The following is a 15,154-nucleotide window of genomic DNA, read 5'->3' as shown; positions in this document are numbered from 1 at the left end:
AATATGGGAGATTGGAGAGAAACTGGAGAAAGATGCGAATTCAGGGGTTGGGCAGGGGTGAACCTTAGAGGAAGTTTGGCCCAGTGGGCTAGGGGAAGGAAGAGACGTGGCAGAGGCAGCTGATCGGAACCAAGGGTCTAGTGAGAATGAGGAGCTTAAAGAACTTAGTATTAGTAAAGAAATAGTACTGGAGAAATTAATGAAACTAAAAGTTGACCAATCCCCTGGACCTGATGGCCTATATCCAAGAGTTTTAAAAGAGATGGCTACAGAGATAGTGGATGCATTGGTTTTGATCTTTTAGAATTCTCTAGATTCTAGAACGGTCCCCGTGGATTAGAAGATAGTAAATGTGATCCCGCTATTCAAGAAAGGAGGGAGAGGAAAAACAGTGAACTATAGACTAATTAGCCTGACATCAGTAGCAGGGAAAATGCTAGAATCTATTATTAGGGATGTGGTAACAGGGCACATGAAAAATAATAATATAATTGGGCAGAGTTAACACAGATTTATGAAAGGGAAATCCTGTTTGACAAATCTATTAGAGTTTTTTGAAGGTGCCACTGACAGGGTAGATAAGGGGGAACCAGTGGATGTAATATATTTGGATTTTCAGAAGGCATTCAATAAGGTGCCACAAGAGGTTATTACATAAAATTAGATCTCATGGGATTGGGGGTAATATATTAGCAAGGGTTGAGGATTGGTTAACGGACAGAAAACAGTGAGTAGGAATAAACAGGTAATTTTCAGGCTGGCAGGTTGTAACTGGTGGAGTGCCACAAGGATCAGTGCTTGGGCCTCAGCTATTTATAATCTATATCAATGACTTAGATGACAGGACCGAGTGTAATATATCTAAGTTTGCTGACAATACAAAGATGGGTGGGAAAGTAAGTGTGAGGAGGACACAAAGAGGCTGCAAATGGATATTGACAGGTTAAGTGATTGGGCAAGACGGTACAGATCATCCTCGGTTCCGAGGGACTGCCTAAGAAGAGAGAAGAGAAAACAGATGGAACATAATGTGGGGAAATGTGAAATTATCCACTTTGGTTGGAAGAGTAAAAAAGTAGAATATTTTTTAAAGGTTGAAAGACTAGTAAATGTTGGTATTCAGAGGGACCTGGGTGTCCTTACACACGAATCACAGAAAGTTAACATCCAGCTACAGCAAGCAGTTAGGAAGGCAAATGGTATGATTGTCTTTATTGCAAGGAGGTTGGAGTATAAGAGCAAGGAAGTCTTGCTGCAATTATATCGGGCTTTGGTGAGACCACACATGGAGTATGGTGCACAGTTTTGGTCTCCTTCCTAAGGATGGAAATACTTAGAGGGGGTGCAACGAATGTTCACTAGATTGATTCCGAGGATGAGAGGGTTGTCCTATGAGGAGCGATTGAGTGGAATGGGCCTATATTCTCTGGAGTTTCGAAGAATGAGAGGTGATCTCATTGAAACGTATAAAATTCTTAGAAAGCTTGACAGAGTAGAGGCTGAGAGGCTTTTTCCCCTGGCTGGACAGTCTAGGAGTAGGGGTCATTTTCTCAGGATAAGGGTTCAGCCATTTAGGACTGAGATGAGGAGAAATTTCTTCACCAGAGAGTTGTGAATCTTTGGAATTCTCTACCCCAAAGGACTGTGGATGCTCAATCATTGAGTATGTTCAAGCCTGAGATTGATAGATTTTTGGGCACTAAGGGAATCAAGGGATATGAGGATAGGGTGGGAAAGTGGAGTTAATATCGAAGATCAGCCATGATCTTACTGAATGGCGGAGGTGGCTCGAGGGGTCGTATAGCTCACTCCTGCTCCTATTTCTTAAGTTTCTTACTTTCTTATGTTCTTATGTAAGGTTAAGGAAGTTGGACTTGTTTTCTTTGGAAAGGAGAACTCTTCAAACAGCCTAGTCAAAATTTTATTGTGTTAAATTATTTATTATTATGAAGGATGAAAACAGAAGTTAAAAATTAAGAAGTTAGGAGTGAGATGGGAATTGAGCCAGTAGGCCATTGAAGCAGACAGTACAAGTGGGTTCAAGAGGGAATTAGATGTATTGCGCACTAAAAATAGGCCTGGCATGGTAGTGTAGTGGTTATGTTACTGGGTTCATAATTCCGAGCTCCTAGACTCATAGGGCTAGATTTTCAGTATAGACAGTTTTGGGGCGCTAACCTTAGCGCCCGCCCGAAGTTAGCGCCCGCCCCAAAGTAGCGCCCCGTTGCCGGAAATTCAGTGGCTTCGCCCTAAGAGGTTGGTGGAGCGCTAAAAGAGGCGTTCCACTACTATCTTTAGGCGCTAAGCCGGCGGTGCAGAGCGCAACACCCGAGCTCGGGCGCAGCGCACGGCAGACACTCTGGTGCCAGTGAGCTCTTAAAGGGGAAGGGTGCATGTGTTTTTTTCAAAGGCAGAGTCTGGGGGTGAGGAGGAGGAGGAGGAGGAGGAGGAGGAGGAGGTGGTGGTGGTGGTGGTGGTGGTGGTGGTGGCCGGAAACATAAATACACCGCTCACAACAACACACTGGATCCTTCCACACAACACATGCAGACTGCTTTTTATAGTGCAGGAGGAGTGCCCTTTAATTTGCGCTCCCCAAGGTGTGTTGCGTTCCATTTTACAAACGCTCTGGACGCCAGCCGCACAATGGGGCGGTCCGACTGAAGTTTTGATTCGGGGTGGCCAAAGGGCGTTGCACGAGGATGTGACGTCATTTTCTGCGCGCGCATCCGGGCGGCCGCTAAACTTTGCGCCGGCGCTAACGGGCAACTTAATTTGGGGCGGGGCGCAAACTGCGCTGCGCCCGGGCGCTACACGCATAGCGCCCGAAAATCACTTCTCTTAAGGCGCTAACTGCTGGCGCAAGCAACTGAAAATCTAGCCCATAATATCTTAAAAACATGAGTTCAAATCCCATGATGGCAGTTTCAGAATTTGAATTCAGTTTAAAAATGGAAGAAAATATAAGTCCCATATCTTGTCTGAATTCACTTAGTTGTATCAAACTTGGAGCAACTAGATTAATGCCAGCAAAGCTCACATTCTGAGCATGAAAAAGAATTAAGGTATTTGAAAAGGCAGGCAGGTCATGGTTGATCTATGATCTATAAAGGGGTGAACTGATTGTGCCTAATTTCCTGTTCCTGGAAATTCTTGTGTTTGCAGGGGAATCAATGAAATGTTCTAAAAAGCTGATGCATGTTTGATAAAATGTGCAACCTAAATTTTAAACAGTAACTTACAGAGCGTTGGAAACATTGGCTGGGAATTTCTTCGGAGCTGCTCCCTCTCCGCCGCACTTCTGGAGAAGTTACGGCAGCCTGTTTGCACGTAAACACTGGCTGAGATTAGGAGTAAAGGGAAAATGGGTTATGGATGGGAGAATTACATTGGGTTTTAGTTTGTACTGTATTTAATGACTCCAAGTGAAGAGGTTAGTTACTAATTAATGTTAGTTAATTTCTTCTGGTATTTGTCTAATATTTAAACTTCAGTGTGAGAGAATTTAAAGATTTAAATAAGTTCTCAATTGTTCTGATGAAGATTTCAGTGTTAAGTGTAATAATCCCAAGGATTCACTCAGAAAATTATATACAAATGGTGCAACCATGACAAAACTTAAAATAGTAGTAGGCATCGAATGACGCATAATATCTGAACAAACAAAAGGGACAGAATCTTCATAGAAATGTTTGTCAAAACGATTTGTTTGGGGAGGGAAAAGAGCCAAAGCTGGTAAAGGCTTCATGATAGCCTCCTGTGGGTCAGCAAGATTCGCATCATTATATCACACAGTTGCAAACTAAGAAAAGATTGGCTCCACAAAAATAAAATAAAAAGTAGTTTGGGCCCCTTTTGGGGAGTGGCCGCCAGCAGTCCCTTTATGGACCACTGGTTACACCACTCACCGCCTGGTAAAATGGATGTAGGACCCGATTTGCATATTTAAAGAGCCTCCAGCCTGAAACAGGCGGGCATGCCAGGCACCCACTTACAGGCCTGCCTGAAAGTTGGAACAGACGGACCGTGGGCATCCAAGGCGTGGCCAAGGTTCCCTTCCCCCAATTTTTCTCTGTCAGCTACATGTTTTTCAGGCGGGAAAAGTGCAGGGACCAGTTGAAAATCGCCCCCCTGTGAATCCAGTATTGTGACTTGCTAGTTAAAATTATAGGGTAAGAATGGTAATTAGGGTTATATTGAAAAGAATCCTCAACAGAGGACACATAAATGTAGTGAATGATGGTCACTGTAATTAACAGAAAAGGCAAAGCTGAGGTAAAACGTTTATCGCATATCTGCAGAGCACAATAAAATTAAGATAACGTTCTTTGTAAGAGTGGGTTTTTTTCCATTCAGAAGTACATAGTGTGAGTAAATCTAAATCAATAGATTTTGAAAAACAGTGACTATGGAACAAGATAGCATTAAGTGCTCAATCAATCAGACAATATAAACTGGTGCATTGTAATAAAAATCCCACATATCTTTACTCTTATGTTATACATTAAAACTTCATGTTGTGCTCACAATCTTTTGAAATAGTGTAAGATAGATTTTTAAATCAATTAGAAATGCAAATGATCTTTTTGAAGATTAAAGATCATGTGAAGACACTAAAAAGCCATGATTAATTGTTTACAATTTTTTTCATAATGAAACATGTTCTATAGTAACATCTAAAAGGACTTGTAAGTACATTTATGACTTATTTCCCTTTTGTAGATCACATTATTTATGACTCATTTTACTCATGCTCACTAATATTGATACAAAAATGTGAACCAATACACAGTTAGGTTAATTGTAAGAATTCCTATGAACATAACTGCACTCTTGAATTTTGTTGCTAATATTTAGCACAATGGTATTTACTTGTGAGATTAATTATATTTAACTTCAACTTGACCTTTTCTTTCTTCATAAACTAAAATTGCCTGATTTCAGTACTTCCTGTGTGTCAGATTTATTTACGAATATATTTTCACCAAATGGGCTTGCTGTTTACCTGTAATAAAAACTAGACTGTCACTGCCAAAGGAGAATCAAAAACAAGCCTCCATCGCTTCACAGGACTTCTGTGGTTTCAAAAGCTCATAAGCATAAAAACATCAACCTAACAAAAGGAATCATAATTTATCTATTCTAGTCACGTCTGTATGATGACTGCAGCTGGTACTGTCAGTGATTTAATAAGCCAATTTGTTTAAAGGCAACATCAAAAGCATTATAAAAATATGGAAGACATTCATCAAGAGGACTGAAATGGTCTTACCAGAGACAAATTTGTACAGTTACACTGAGATAGCATTTCTGCAATATTTGATTTAAGAGAGGAGATTATTGAAATAAAAGCTGTACTAACTCACAGTAAAAAAAAAGTCAAATAAAAAGAAAATATTGGAATTGCATAATGGATCGGTCACATCTGAAAGAGACAGACAACTGAAATTTTAAGTGAGACACTTCATCATGGGTATTGTTAATCTATCTTTCCCTTTTAGGTGCTGACTGACCTGCCTTGTATTTCCAGCATTTTCTTTTCATTTCAGATTACCTCCTCCCTTCTCACCATCCAGGGCCCCAAACACTCCTTCCAGGTGAAACAGTGTACTTCTTTCAATTTAGTATGCTGTATTCACTGCTCACGATGTGGTCTCCTCTACATTGGGGAGACTAAGTGCAAATTGGGTGACCACTTTGCAGAACACCTCCATTCAGTCTGCAAGCGTGATCCCGAGCTTCTGGTTGCCTGTCACTTTAATTCTCCACTCAACTCCCACTCTGACCTCTCTGTCCTCAGCCTCTTGCATTGCTCTAATGAAGCTCAACGTAAACTCGAGGAACAACACCTCATCTTTTGATTAGGCACTTTTCAGCCTTCTGGACTCAACATCGAATTCAACAATTTCAGATCATAACCTCTGCCCCCTATTTTTTCAGACAGCAGCTGTTGATGATTCTGCTATTCCCATTTACACTTCTTCTAGACCCATCTTTTGTTTCTTTACTTGTCTGATTACCATCTCCTTTTGCCTTGTACAATCAAACCTTTTGTCATTTAATCTCTCCTGCCTTCATTCTATTACAGACCTTCCCTTTTGTTCTTTCCTCCCCTCCTCCCTTTCCCTGCCTCTGCACTTGTTATATCTCTAACTTTTCCAGCTCTGACAAAAGGTCATCAACCTGAAACATTAACTCTGTTTTTCTCTCCACAGATGCTGCCTGACCTGCTGAGTATTTCAAGCATTTTCTGTTTTTATTCCAGCATTTGTACCTTTTCCTTTTATTTTTACTTTTTATAAAATTATGGTTTTCAGTACATGTTTTAACACTAGAAGAAATCTACAATGGTCATCTGCATACAAACAGTGAAACAGTTTATTGCTACCTTGCATGGATGGGGATCAACGCCATAGGTTTCTAATGTATGAGCTTTCTGCAGCAGGTTCAGTTCAGCAACAGCTGCAGTCTGTCCCCTAAAAGAATAATTAAATAGATTTTTTATCATTAAAGCAGTAATGTTGATTCAAAAAATATTCATGTAGATTATTTGAAAAAGAATGAAGGGTCATGTACTGTAGTATAATGAATTTAAAATCTCATCTGGAGGGAAGAGACAAACAAAGAAAGAATTTACATTTATATAGCCCATTTTATGACCTCAAAACATCCCAAAACACTTTACAGCCAATGAAGTATTTTTGAAATGTAGTCACTGTTGTAATAAGAAATACTTGAAAGACTTGTATTTAGTCATAGGGGGAAAAATTCAGTTGCTTTGCGCCACCCTAAGAGGGCGCTAACGGGGCGTAAAGCAACTAGCGCCCGGGCGCAGCGCCGCCAACACCTCCCGCGAAATTCAGCGGGAGGTTAGCAACAGCGGTAACCGTTAGTGCCCCATGGTGCTGCGCCGCTGGCGATGACATCATCACTGTGCACAGCACCCCGGCCGCAATCTTCGTTAGCGCACCCTGACTTACCGCCGGACGCTATGTCCGACGGGCCTACATGCGGCCAGGCGGCGCTATTTAAAGGCGAGGTGCCGAATGGCCATTTTTGTTGCTGGCCGCCTGCCAGCACCTGCCTCCGCTGCCGTCCCCGGCCTCCTGAGCACCCTCCCGCATCCCCCCCCACCCCCGTGGAGTGCCGGCTGCGCTCCATGAGTCCGGCACTTCTCTTGAGTGCCGGGCTCTTTTGCCAGCACTCCGATCCCTGGTGGCGCAGCTGGGCCCTGGGTCGCGCTGCGCAAGGCCCCTCCCCTTTAAGAATGGGAGGAAGGCCTGCAATACCGCGGCACGTAGCGCCGCAGTATTCCCTCGCAGCGCCCCAAGAGGGAGGCGGGGCGCTTCCAGTAGTTACTAGGATTGTCCTTATACCCTTTCTTGAACAATGGTGTCACATTTGCCACTTTCCAATCCTCAGGCACCTCCCCCGCATTTAGGGTACATTGGAAAATTATGGCAAGCCCTTCTGCTATCTCCTCCCCAATTCCCTTAGCAACCTGGGATGCAAATCATCTGGACCAGGCAACTTATCCACTCTAAGCATACCCAGCCTTTCTAGTACATCCTGTCGATCAATTTTCACCCCTTCCATTGCTTCTACCTTTATAAAACGCAGGTTAGGCCACAACTGGTGTATCATGTCCAGTTCTGGTCACCACACTTTAGGAAGGATGTGAAGGCCCTTGAGAGGGTGCAGAGGAGATTTACCAGAATGGTTCTAGGGATGGGGGATTTTAGCTACGAGGACAGGTTGGAAAAGCTGGATTTGTTTTCGTTAAGAGCAAAGGAGATTGAGGGGTGATTTGATAGAGGTGTACAAGATTATGACGGGGTTGTATAGACTAGACAGGAAAAGGCTGTTCCCACTAGTTGATGATACAAGGACTAGGGGACACAGATTTAAGGTTTTGGGCAAGAGATACAGGGAATAAGTGAGGAAAAACTTTGTTACACAGCGAGTGGTGAGGACATGGAATTCACTGCCGACGGAAGTGGTGGAAGCGGAGACATTCAATGTTTTCAAGGGGAGACTGGATAAGCACTTGAGGGAAATAAACTTGCAGGGCTATGGGGATAGAGAGGGGGAATGGGACTGACTGATTGCTCTACAGAGAGCCAGCACAGACTCGATAGGCCGAATGGCCTCCTTCTGTGCTATTATGACTCTCTGACTCTATATAGCGCCTTTCATGACCACCGGACGTCCCAAAGTGCTTTATAGCCAATGAAGTACTTTTGAAGTATAGTCACTGTTGTAATGTAGGAAACGCAGCAGCCAATTTACACACAGCAAGCTCCCACAAACAGCAATGTGATAATGGTCAGATAATCTGTTTTAAGGTGTTGTTTGAGGGATAAATATTGGCCAGGACATCTTGGAGAACTCCCCTGCTCTTCTTCATAATAATGGCATGGGATCTTTTACCTCCACCTGAGAAGGTAGACTGGGTCTCAGTTTAATGTCTCATCCGAAAGACAGCATCTCCAACAGTGCAGCACTCCCTCAGTACTGACATGTCAGCCTAGACTTTTTGCTCAAGTCCCTGAAGTGGAACTTGAACCCACAACCTTGTGACTCAGAGGCGAGAGTGCTACCACTGACCCATGGCTGTCACCTGCATATGTAGGAAAAATGGCAACCAATTTGCACACAGCCAGGTCCCACAAACAGCAATAAAATACATGATCAGATCATTTGTTTTAGTGATGTTGGTTGAGGGATAAATATTGGCCAGGTGAGAAGTCCGCTGCGCTTCTTCAAATAGTGTCATGGGATCTTTTATGCCTACATATAAGAGCAACCGGGACCTCGGTTTAATGTCTCATGAAAAGACAAAACATAAGGGGGATTGCGGTGTTCACTTATATCCGGGATTCGATATCCCGACCAGAAGGGGGCTGTCTGGGTGACCTCCTTCCTTCCGCTTCCTCCTCTTCTGCATCTTCCTCTTCTGCGTCTTCCTCTTCCCTCTGCAAGCAGCTAGTCCCCTTTGCTGCCTCTGCTTCATCACTATCTGCTCCCCCAGGACTGTGAGCAAGTGATCTTCTCAGAGGCCAAATACTGCTGATGCTGAAATCTGAAATAAAAGCAGAAAATGTTGGAAATATTCAGCAGGTCAGGCAGCATCTCAAACTGAGATGTTAACTCTGTTTCTCTTTCCACCAATGCTGCCATGCCTGCTGTGTATCTCCAGCATTTTCTGTCTTCTCAGAGGCCTTCCATTACCATCCAAAGCCTTGCAGGTGTCCAGCCGCCTCCTTGCACACTTCAAAAATGTTTTAAATGTATTGCACCAAGCCACTACATCAATAAAATAATTTTTTTAAGTCCAAAAGCTGAAATCCAAACTTACCTGAAAGATGTGTGTGTCTCTTTAAGAAGCGCTGACAGTGTCTCTGAAGGGCTCCTTCACGTACGCTTTTCTGTGCATGATTAGGACACAGCATAATGGAGAGCGAGAATGCCCAAATTAGCAGTCATGGCGCCAAATCAGGCATTGCACGCCAATTGACATCATGATCTGCTTATTTAAATTTGGGAGGCCAGCGCTGTCAACGTCAGCACTATGGCCCTTACCAAAATGGCGGCCACCATGTCCCGCACCGGAAGTGGGCAGAAACAAGGCGGTCGCCAATTTTTCTACAAAACCAGCCTTAACGGCCAGCGTTAAAGCATCGAATTTCTAGGCCCCTGTGTCTCATTGAGGATACTTCAATCTGTTTGGTTGAAGAGCCCCACTGTTGCGTGCCCTGTTCACAGATGCCACAGAACCCCTGTAGAGGGCACCGCACTGGAAAAGACGCCAGATTAGTGGAAATCCCCACTAACAAACCGCAGAAAGTCTGTGGCCAGTTGTCAGCGAGGTGAACGCTGAAATAAAAATCCAGGCCAATGTCTCATCCAAAAGACAGCAGCACTGAAAATGCAGCATTCCTCAGTACTGCACTGAAGTGTAGCCTAGCATATGTGCTTAAGTCAGCAGTGGAGCTTAAACCCACAACTTTCTGGCTCAGAGGTGAGTGTGTTACCAGCTGACACTTGTATATATAAAGTAATATATAACACTTAAGTGTAACAAAATAGTTTAGCATAGATATTGTGAAAAATTATTTTCCTTTCAAGAAGTTAGTATAGTATCATATCTATTGTATATACATGTATTATATTCATGCTAGCTATTCACTTGTTCATCAATCGGATGGAGTGCTGTGCATTGAGTGCTGCTAGAGTTTGGTAAGAGGGAGAAAAGTCATTTAAGTGTATTTTGTGAATTTTAGTGTGTTAAAAAGTTAATTATTTGAAGTGAGTTTAGTTTTTAAGTGTATATTAAACTGTTGGGGAGTTTAAACCGGAAGTAGAATCCGGGTATAAAAGGGGCAGGACTAGTGCTTGTGCACGGAGTGCTGTGCATTGAGTGCTGCTAGAGTTTGGTAAGAGGGAGAGTTCGGGCAAGTGGGAGGTGAGGGTGTGTTTTTTGTTCTGTTTTGTTCCCCATTCCCAGGCTTAGACAGCACTGCGGAAGCGGAGCAGCGAGACGAGTCAACCAAACAGGCCCCACAGACAGTATTCAAGGAGGAGGTTGGTGATCAGCTGTTTGGTTGGTTTTCTTCCTTCTCTTTTATTCCTTTAAGTTGGTAAGTCCTATTGAATAGTGGTGTAATAGTACCATCTATATCGGGGCAGAGGGTCTTCATATCTAATAATAATAAATTTAATTAATTACACAGATATGGGTGAACAGGTGATGTGTCACTGTTGTGAAATGTGGGAGCTGGTGGACCCCATTGAGGCTCACGGTGATGACATTTGCGATAAGTGTTTGCTGCTAGAGGAACTCAAGCTCCATGTTAAAGAGCTTGAGACCGAGCTTCAGACACTGCGACACATCAGGGAGGGGGAGAAGTTCCTGGACTCTATGTTTCAGGAGATGGTCACACCTATGAAATTAATTAATGCAGATGTAATCTGTGGTCAGGGACAGGACGGTGTGACTACGAGTGAGGCAGGTACAGGGATCCAGGAGGCAGTGTTGATGGAGCCACAGCCCTTGCTCTTGTCAAGCAGGATCGAGGTTCTTACTCCCTGTGAGGGCGGGAGCGGGGACTGCAGGGAGGATGAGCAATCTGGCCACAGCACCGTGGTACAGGGGGCCATTCAAGTGGAGGGAGTAAAAAGAAATGTTGTAGTGGTAGGGGATACTATCATTAGGGGGATAGATAGGGTTCTCTGCAGTCAAGAACGGGAGTCCCGAAGGTTGTGTTGCCTGCCCGGTACCAGGGTTAAGGACATCTCTTCTGGGCTGGAAAGAAACTTGGAGTGGGAGGGGGAGGATCCAGTTGCCGTGGTCCATGTTGGTACAAACGATGTAGATAGGACAAGGAAGACGGTTCTGTTAAAGGAGTATGAGCAGCTAGGGGTCAAATTAAAAAACAGAACCTCAAGGGTAATAATCTCTGGATTATTGCCTGAGCCACGAGCGAATTTGGCTAGGATAAATAAAATTAAAGAGTTAAATGCGTGGCTCAAAGACTGGTGTGGGAGAAATGGGTTTTGCTTCTTGGGACACTGGCACCAGTACTGGGACAGGAGGGAGCTGTTCCATTGGGACGGACTCCACTTGGCCAGTGCTGGGACTAGAGTCCTGGCGAATCATATAACTAGGGCTGTAGAGAGGGCTTTAAACTAATTAGTGGGGGGGAGGTTTCTAGAGAGCAAATAATAGAAATGACAACGGAGAAGGTCATAGACTTAGGTAGCAGTGGGGGAATTAAAAAACAGAACGTGTCAGGAAGGGACAGAAGGTATGGAGTAAAAAGTAAAGTACTAAAAGGGGAAAAAACAGGAACTAAGTGTTACAAAACATATTTGAAAGTTCTTTATCTGAATGCACGTAGCATTCATAACAAAATGAATGAGTTAACGGCACAAATAATGACATATGGGTATGATCTTGTGGCCATAACAGAAACATGGCTGCAGGGTGACCATGACTGGGAATTAAACATACCAGGTTATTTAACAATCAGGAAGGACAGGCAGGAAGGGAGGGGAGATGGGGTGGCTATGTTAATAAAGGAAGGAATCACTATAATACAGAGAAATGATATTGGGTCAAAGGAGCAGGATAGTGAAACAGTTTGGGTGGAGATAAGGAATAAAAAGGGGAAAAAAACACTAGTGGGCGTAGTCTATAGGCCTCCGAACAGTTGCAACTCTGTTGGACGGAGTATTAATCAGGAAATAGTTGAGGCTTGTAATAAGGGAACAGCTATAATTATGGGGGATTTTAATTATCATATTAACTGGACAAATCAAATTGGGCAGAGCAGCCTTGAGGATGAGTTCATTTAGTGTATTAGGGATGGGTTTCTTGAGCAGTATGTAACTGAACCGACCAGGGGGCAAGCAACCTTAGATTTGGTCCTGTGTAATGAGACAAGATTAATTTAAAATGTCCTAGTAAAGGATCCCCTTGGAATGAGTGACCATAACATGGTTGAATTCCATATTCAATTAGAGGGTGAGAAGGTTGGATCTCAAACAAGTGTGCTGAGCTTGAATAAAGGAGACTATGAAGGTATGAGAGCGGAATTGATTAGAGTGGACTGGGAAAATAAATTAAAGGGTAAGACGGTACATGATCAGTGGTGTACATTTAAGGAGTTATTTTACAACTTCCAAAAAATATATATTCCACTGAGGAAAAAAGGGTGTAAAAGAAAAGATACCCATCCGTGGCTAAGTAAAGTAATTAAGGATAGTATCCGACTAAAAACAAGGGCATATAAGGTAGCCAAATCTAGTTGGAGGATAGAATATTGGGATGTCCTTAAAAGACAGCAAGAAATAACTAAAAGATTGATTAAGAAAGGGAAGATAGATTATGAAAGTAAATTAGCAAAAAATATAAAAACAGATAGCAAAAGTTTCTATAGTTATATAAAAAGAAAAAGGGTGGCTAAAGTAAATGTTGGTCCCTTAGAGGATGAGACCGGGAAATTAATGGTGGGAAACATGGAGATGGCAAAAACGTTGAACAATTATTTTGTATCAGTCTTCATGGTAGAGGACACTAAGAATATCCCAACACTGGACAAACAGGGGGCTGTAGGGGGGGGAGGAGCTAAATACGATTAAAATCACTAAGGAAGTGGTACTTGGTAAAATAATGGGACTCAAGGCGGATAAATCCCCTGGACCTGATGGTTTGCATCCTAGGGTCTTGAGGGAAGTGGCGGTAGGGATTGTGGATGCATTGGTAATAATTTTCCAAAACTCCCTGGACTCAGCAAAGGTCCCGGCAGATTGGAAAACTGCTAATGTAACACCCTTATTTAAAAAGGGTAGTAGGCAGAAGGCTGGACACTATAGGCCTGATAGCCTAACATCTGTGGTTAGTAAAATGTTAGAGTCCATTATTAAGGAGACAGTAATGGGACATTTGGATAAACATAATTTAATAGGACAAACTCAGCATGGTTTCATGAAGGGGAAGTCATGTTTGACAAATTTGCTTGAGTTCTTTGAGGAAGTAACATACAGGGTGGATAAAGGGGAACCAGTGGATGTAGTGTATTTAGACTTCCAAAAGGCATTTGACAAGGTGCCACACAAAAGATTATGGCTCAAGATAAAAAATCACGGGATTGGGGGTAATATTCTGGCGTGGGTGGAGGATTGGCTCTCTAACAGAAAGCAGAGAGTTGGGATAAATGGTTCATTCTCAGACTGGCAACCAGTAACTAGTGGTGTTCCGCAGGGGTCAGTGCAGGGTCCCCAACTCTTTACAATCTATATTAACAATTTGGAGGAGGGGACTGAGTGTAACATATCAAAGTTTGCAGATGATACAAAGATGGGATGGAAAGTAGTGAGTAAGGAGGACATAAAAAACCTGCAAAGGGACATAGACAGGCTAAGTACGTGGGCAGAGATTTGGCAGATGGAATACAATACTGGAAAGTGTGAGGTTATGCACTTTGGCAGGAAAAATCATAGAGCAAGTTATTATCTTAATGGCAAGAAACTGGAAAGTACTGTAGTACAAAGGGATCTGGGGGTCCTGGTGCACGAAACTCAAAAAGTTAGTATGCAGGTGCAGCAAGTGATCAAGAAGGCCAATGGAATGTTGGCTTTTACTGCTAGAGGGATAGAATATAAAAACACCTGGAATACTGCATACAGTTTTGGTGTCCATACTTAAGAAAAGACATACTTGCTCTCGAGTCAGTACAAAGAAGGTTCACTCGGTTAGTCCCGGGGATGAGGGGGTGGTCATATGAGGAGAGGTTGAGTAGATTGGGACTCTACTCATTGGAGTTCAGAAGAATGAGAGGCGATCTTATTGAAACATATAAGATTGTGAAGGGGCTTGATCGGGTGGATGCGGTGAGGATGTTCCCAATGATGGGTGAAACTAGAACTAGGGGGCATAATCTTAGAATAAGGGGCTGCTCTTTCAAAACTGAGATGAGGAGAAACTTCTTCACTCAGAGGGTGGTAGGTTTGTGGAATTTGCTGCCCCAGAAAGCTGTGGAAGCTACATCATTAAATAAATTTAAAACAGAAATAGATAGTTTCCTAGAAGTAAAGGGAATTAAGGGTTACGGGGAGCGGGCAGGAAATTGGACATGAGTCTAGGTTTGGAATGGTCATGGCCCTGTGGGTAGTGGAGTGGGCCCAGGGGCCATGTAGCCTGGTTCTGCTCCTACTGTGTTCTAATTCTGTGTTAGATTTCAGGAGATGGTTTTATTCCTGTTCCTGGCTGGGGTGGAGATCGCCTTTACAGAAGGTAAGTACTGTAGAAAATATAGGGACAGAGTGATCTCCTGGACGAGTTTCGATCGCCTAGATGGGTTGGAGAGGAATTTCCCAGATTTTTTTCTCCCAATTTGGCCATTGGGTTTTGTATCTGGTTTTTCGCCTCTCCCGGGAGATCACATGGTATCGGGTGGATGGAGAGTGATAGAAGATTTGAGGTTAGGATCAGATCAGCCATGATCTTATTGAATGGTGGAGCAGGCTCGAGGGGCCGATTGGCCTACTCCTTCTCCTATTTCTTATGTTCTTATGTTCTTATGTTAATATATTTGCTGGACAGTTAAAAGTATGAAATGAGATCTGATGTTGTGATGGCCTGCCAATATTT

General features: G+C 43.1%; 1 protein-coding gene across 1 annotated transcript in view; it reads right to left on the bottom strand.

Moving 5' to 3' along the window:
* frmd3 (FERM domain containing 3) overlaps positions 1–15,154 on the bottom strand; it is a 457,194-nt gene that overhangs the window by 120,386 nt on the left and 321,654 nt on the right. Inside the window, exons 7-8 of the mRNA XM_085985481.1 lie at positions 6,389–6,476; positions 3,243–3,341 (exon numbers count right to left, since the gene is read on the bottom strand). Coding sequence (XP_085841607.1) covers positions 3,243–3,341; positions 6,389–6,476 — 187 coding nt within the window. The remainder of the gene's footprint in view (positions 1–3,242; positions 3,342–6,388; positions 6,477–15,154) is intronic.

This window comes from Somniosus microcephalus, chromosome 1 (genome assembly GCF_052327205.1).
Source record: "Somniosus microcephalus isolate GS21.2 chromosome 1, FLI_Smic_1.0, whole genome shotgun sequence".
Classification (NCBI taxonomy): Eukaryota; Metazoa; Chordata; class Chondrichthyes; order Squaliformes; family Somniosidae; genus Somniosus; species Somniosus microcephalus.
Note: the sequence above shows the minus strand (reverse complement) of the source record. Positions and strands in the feature narration are given on the sequence as shown.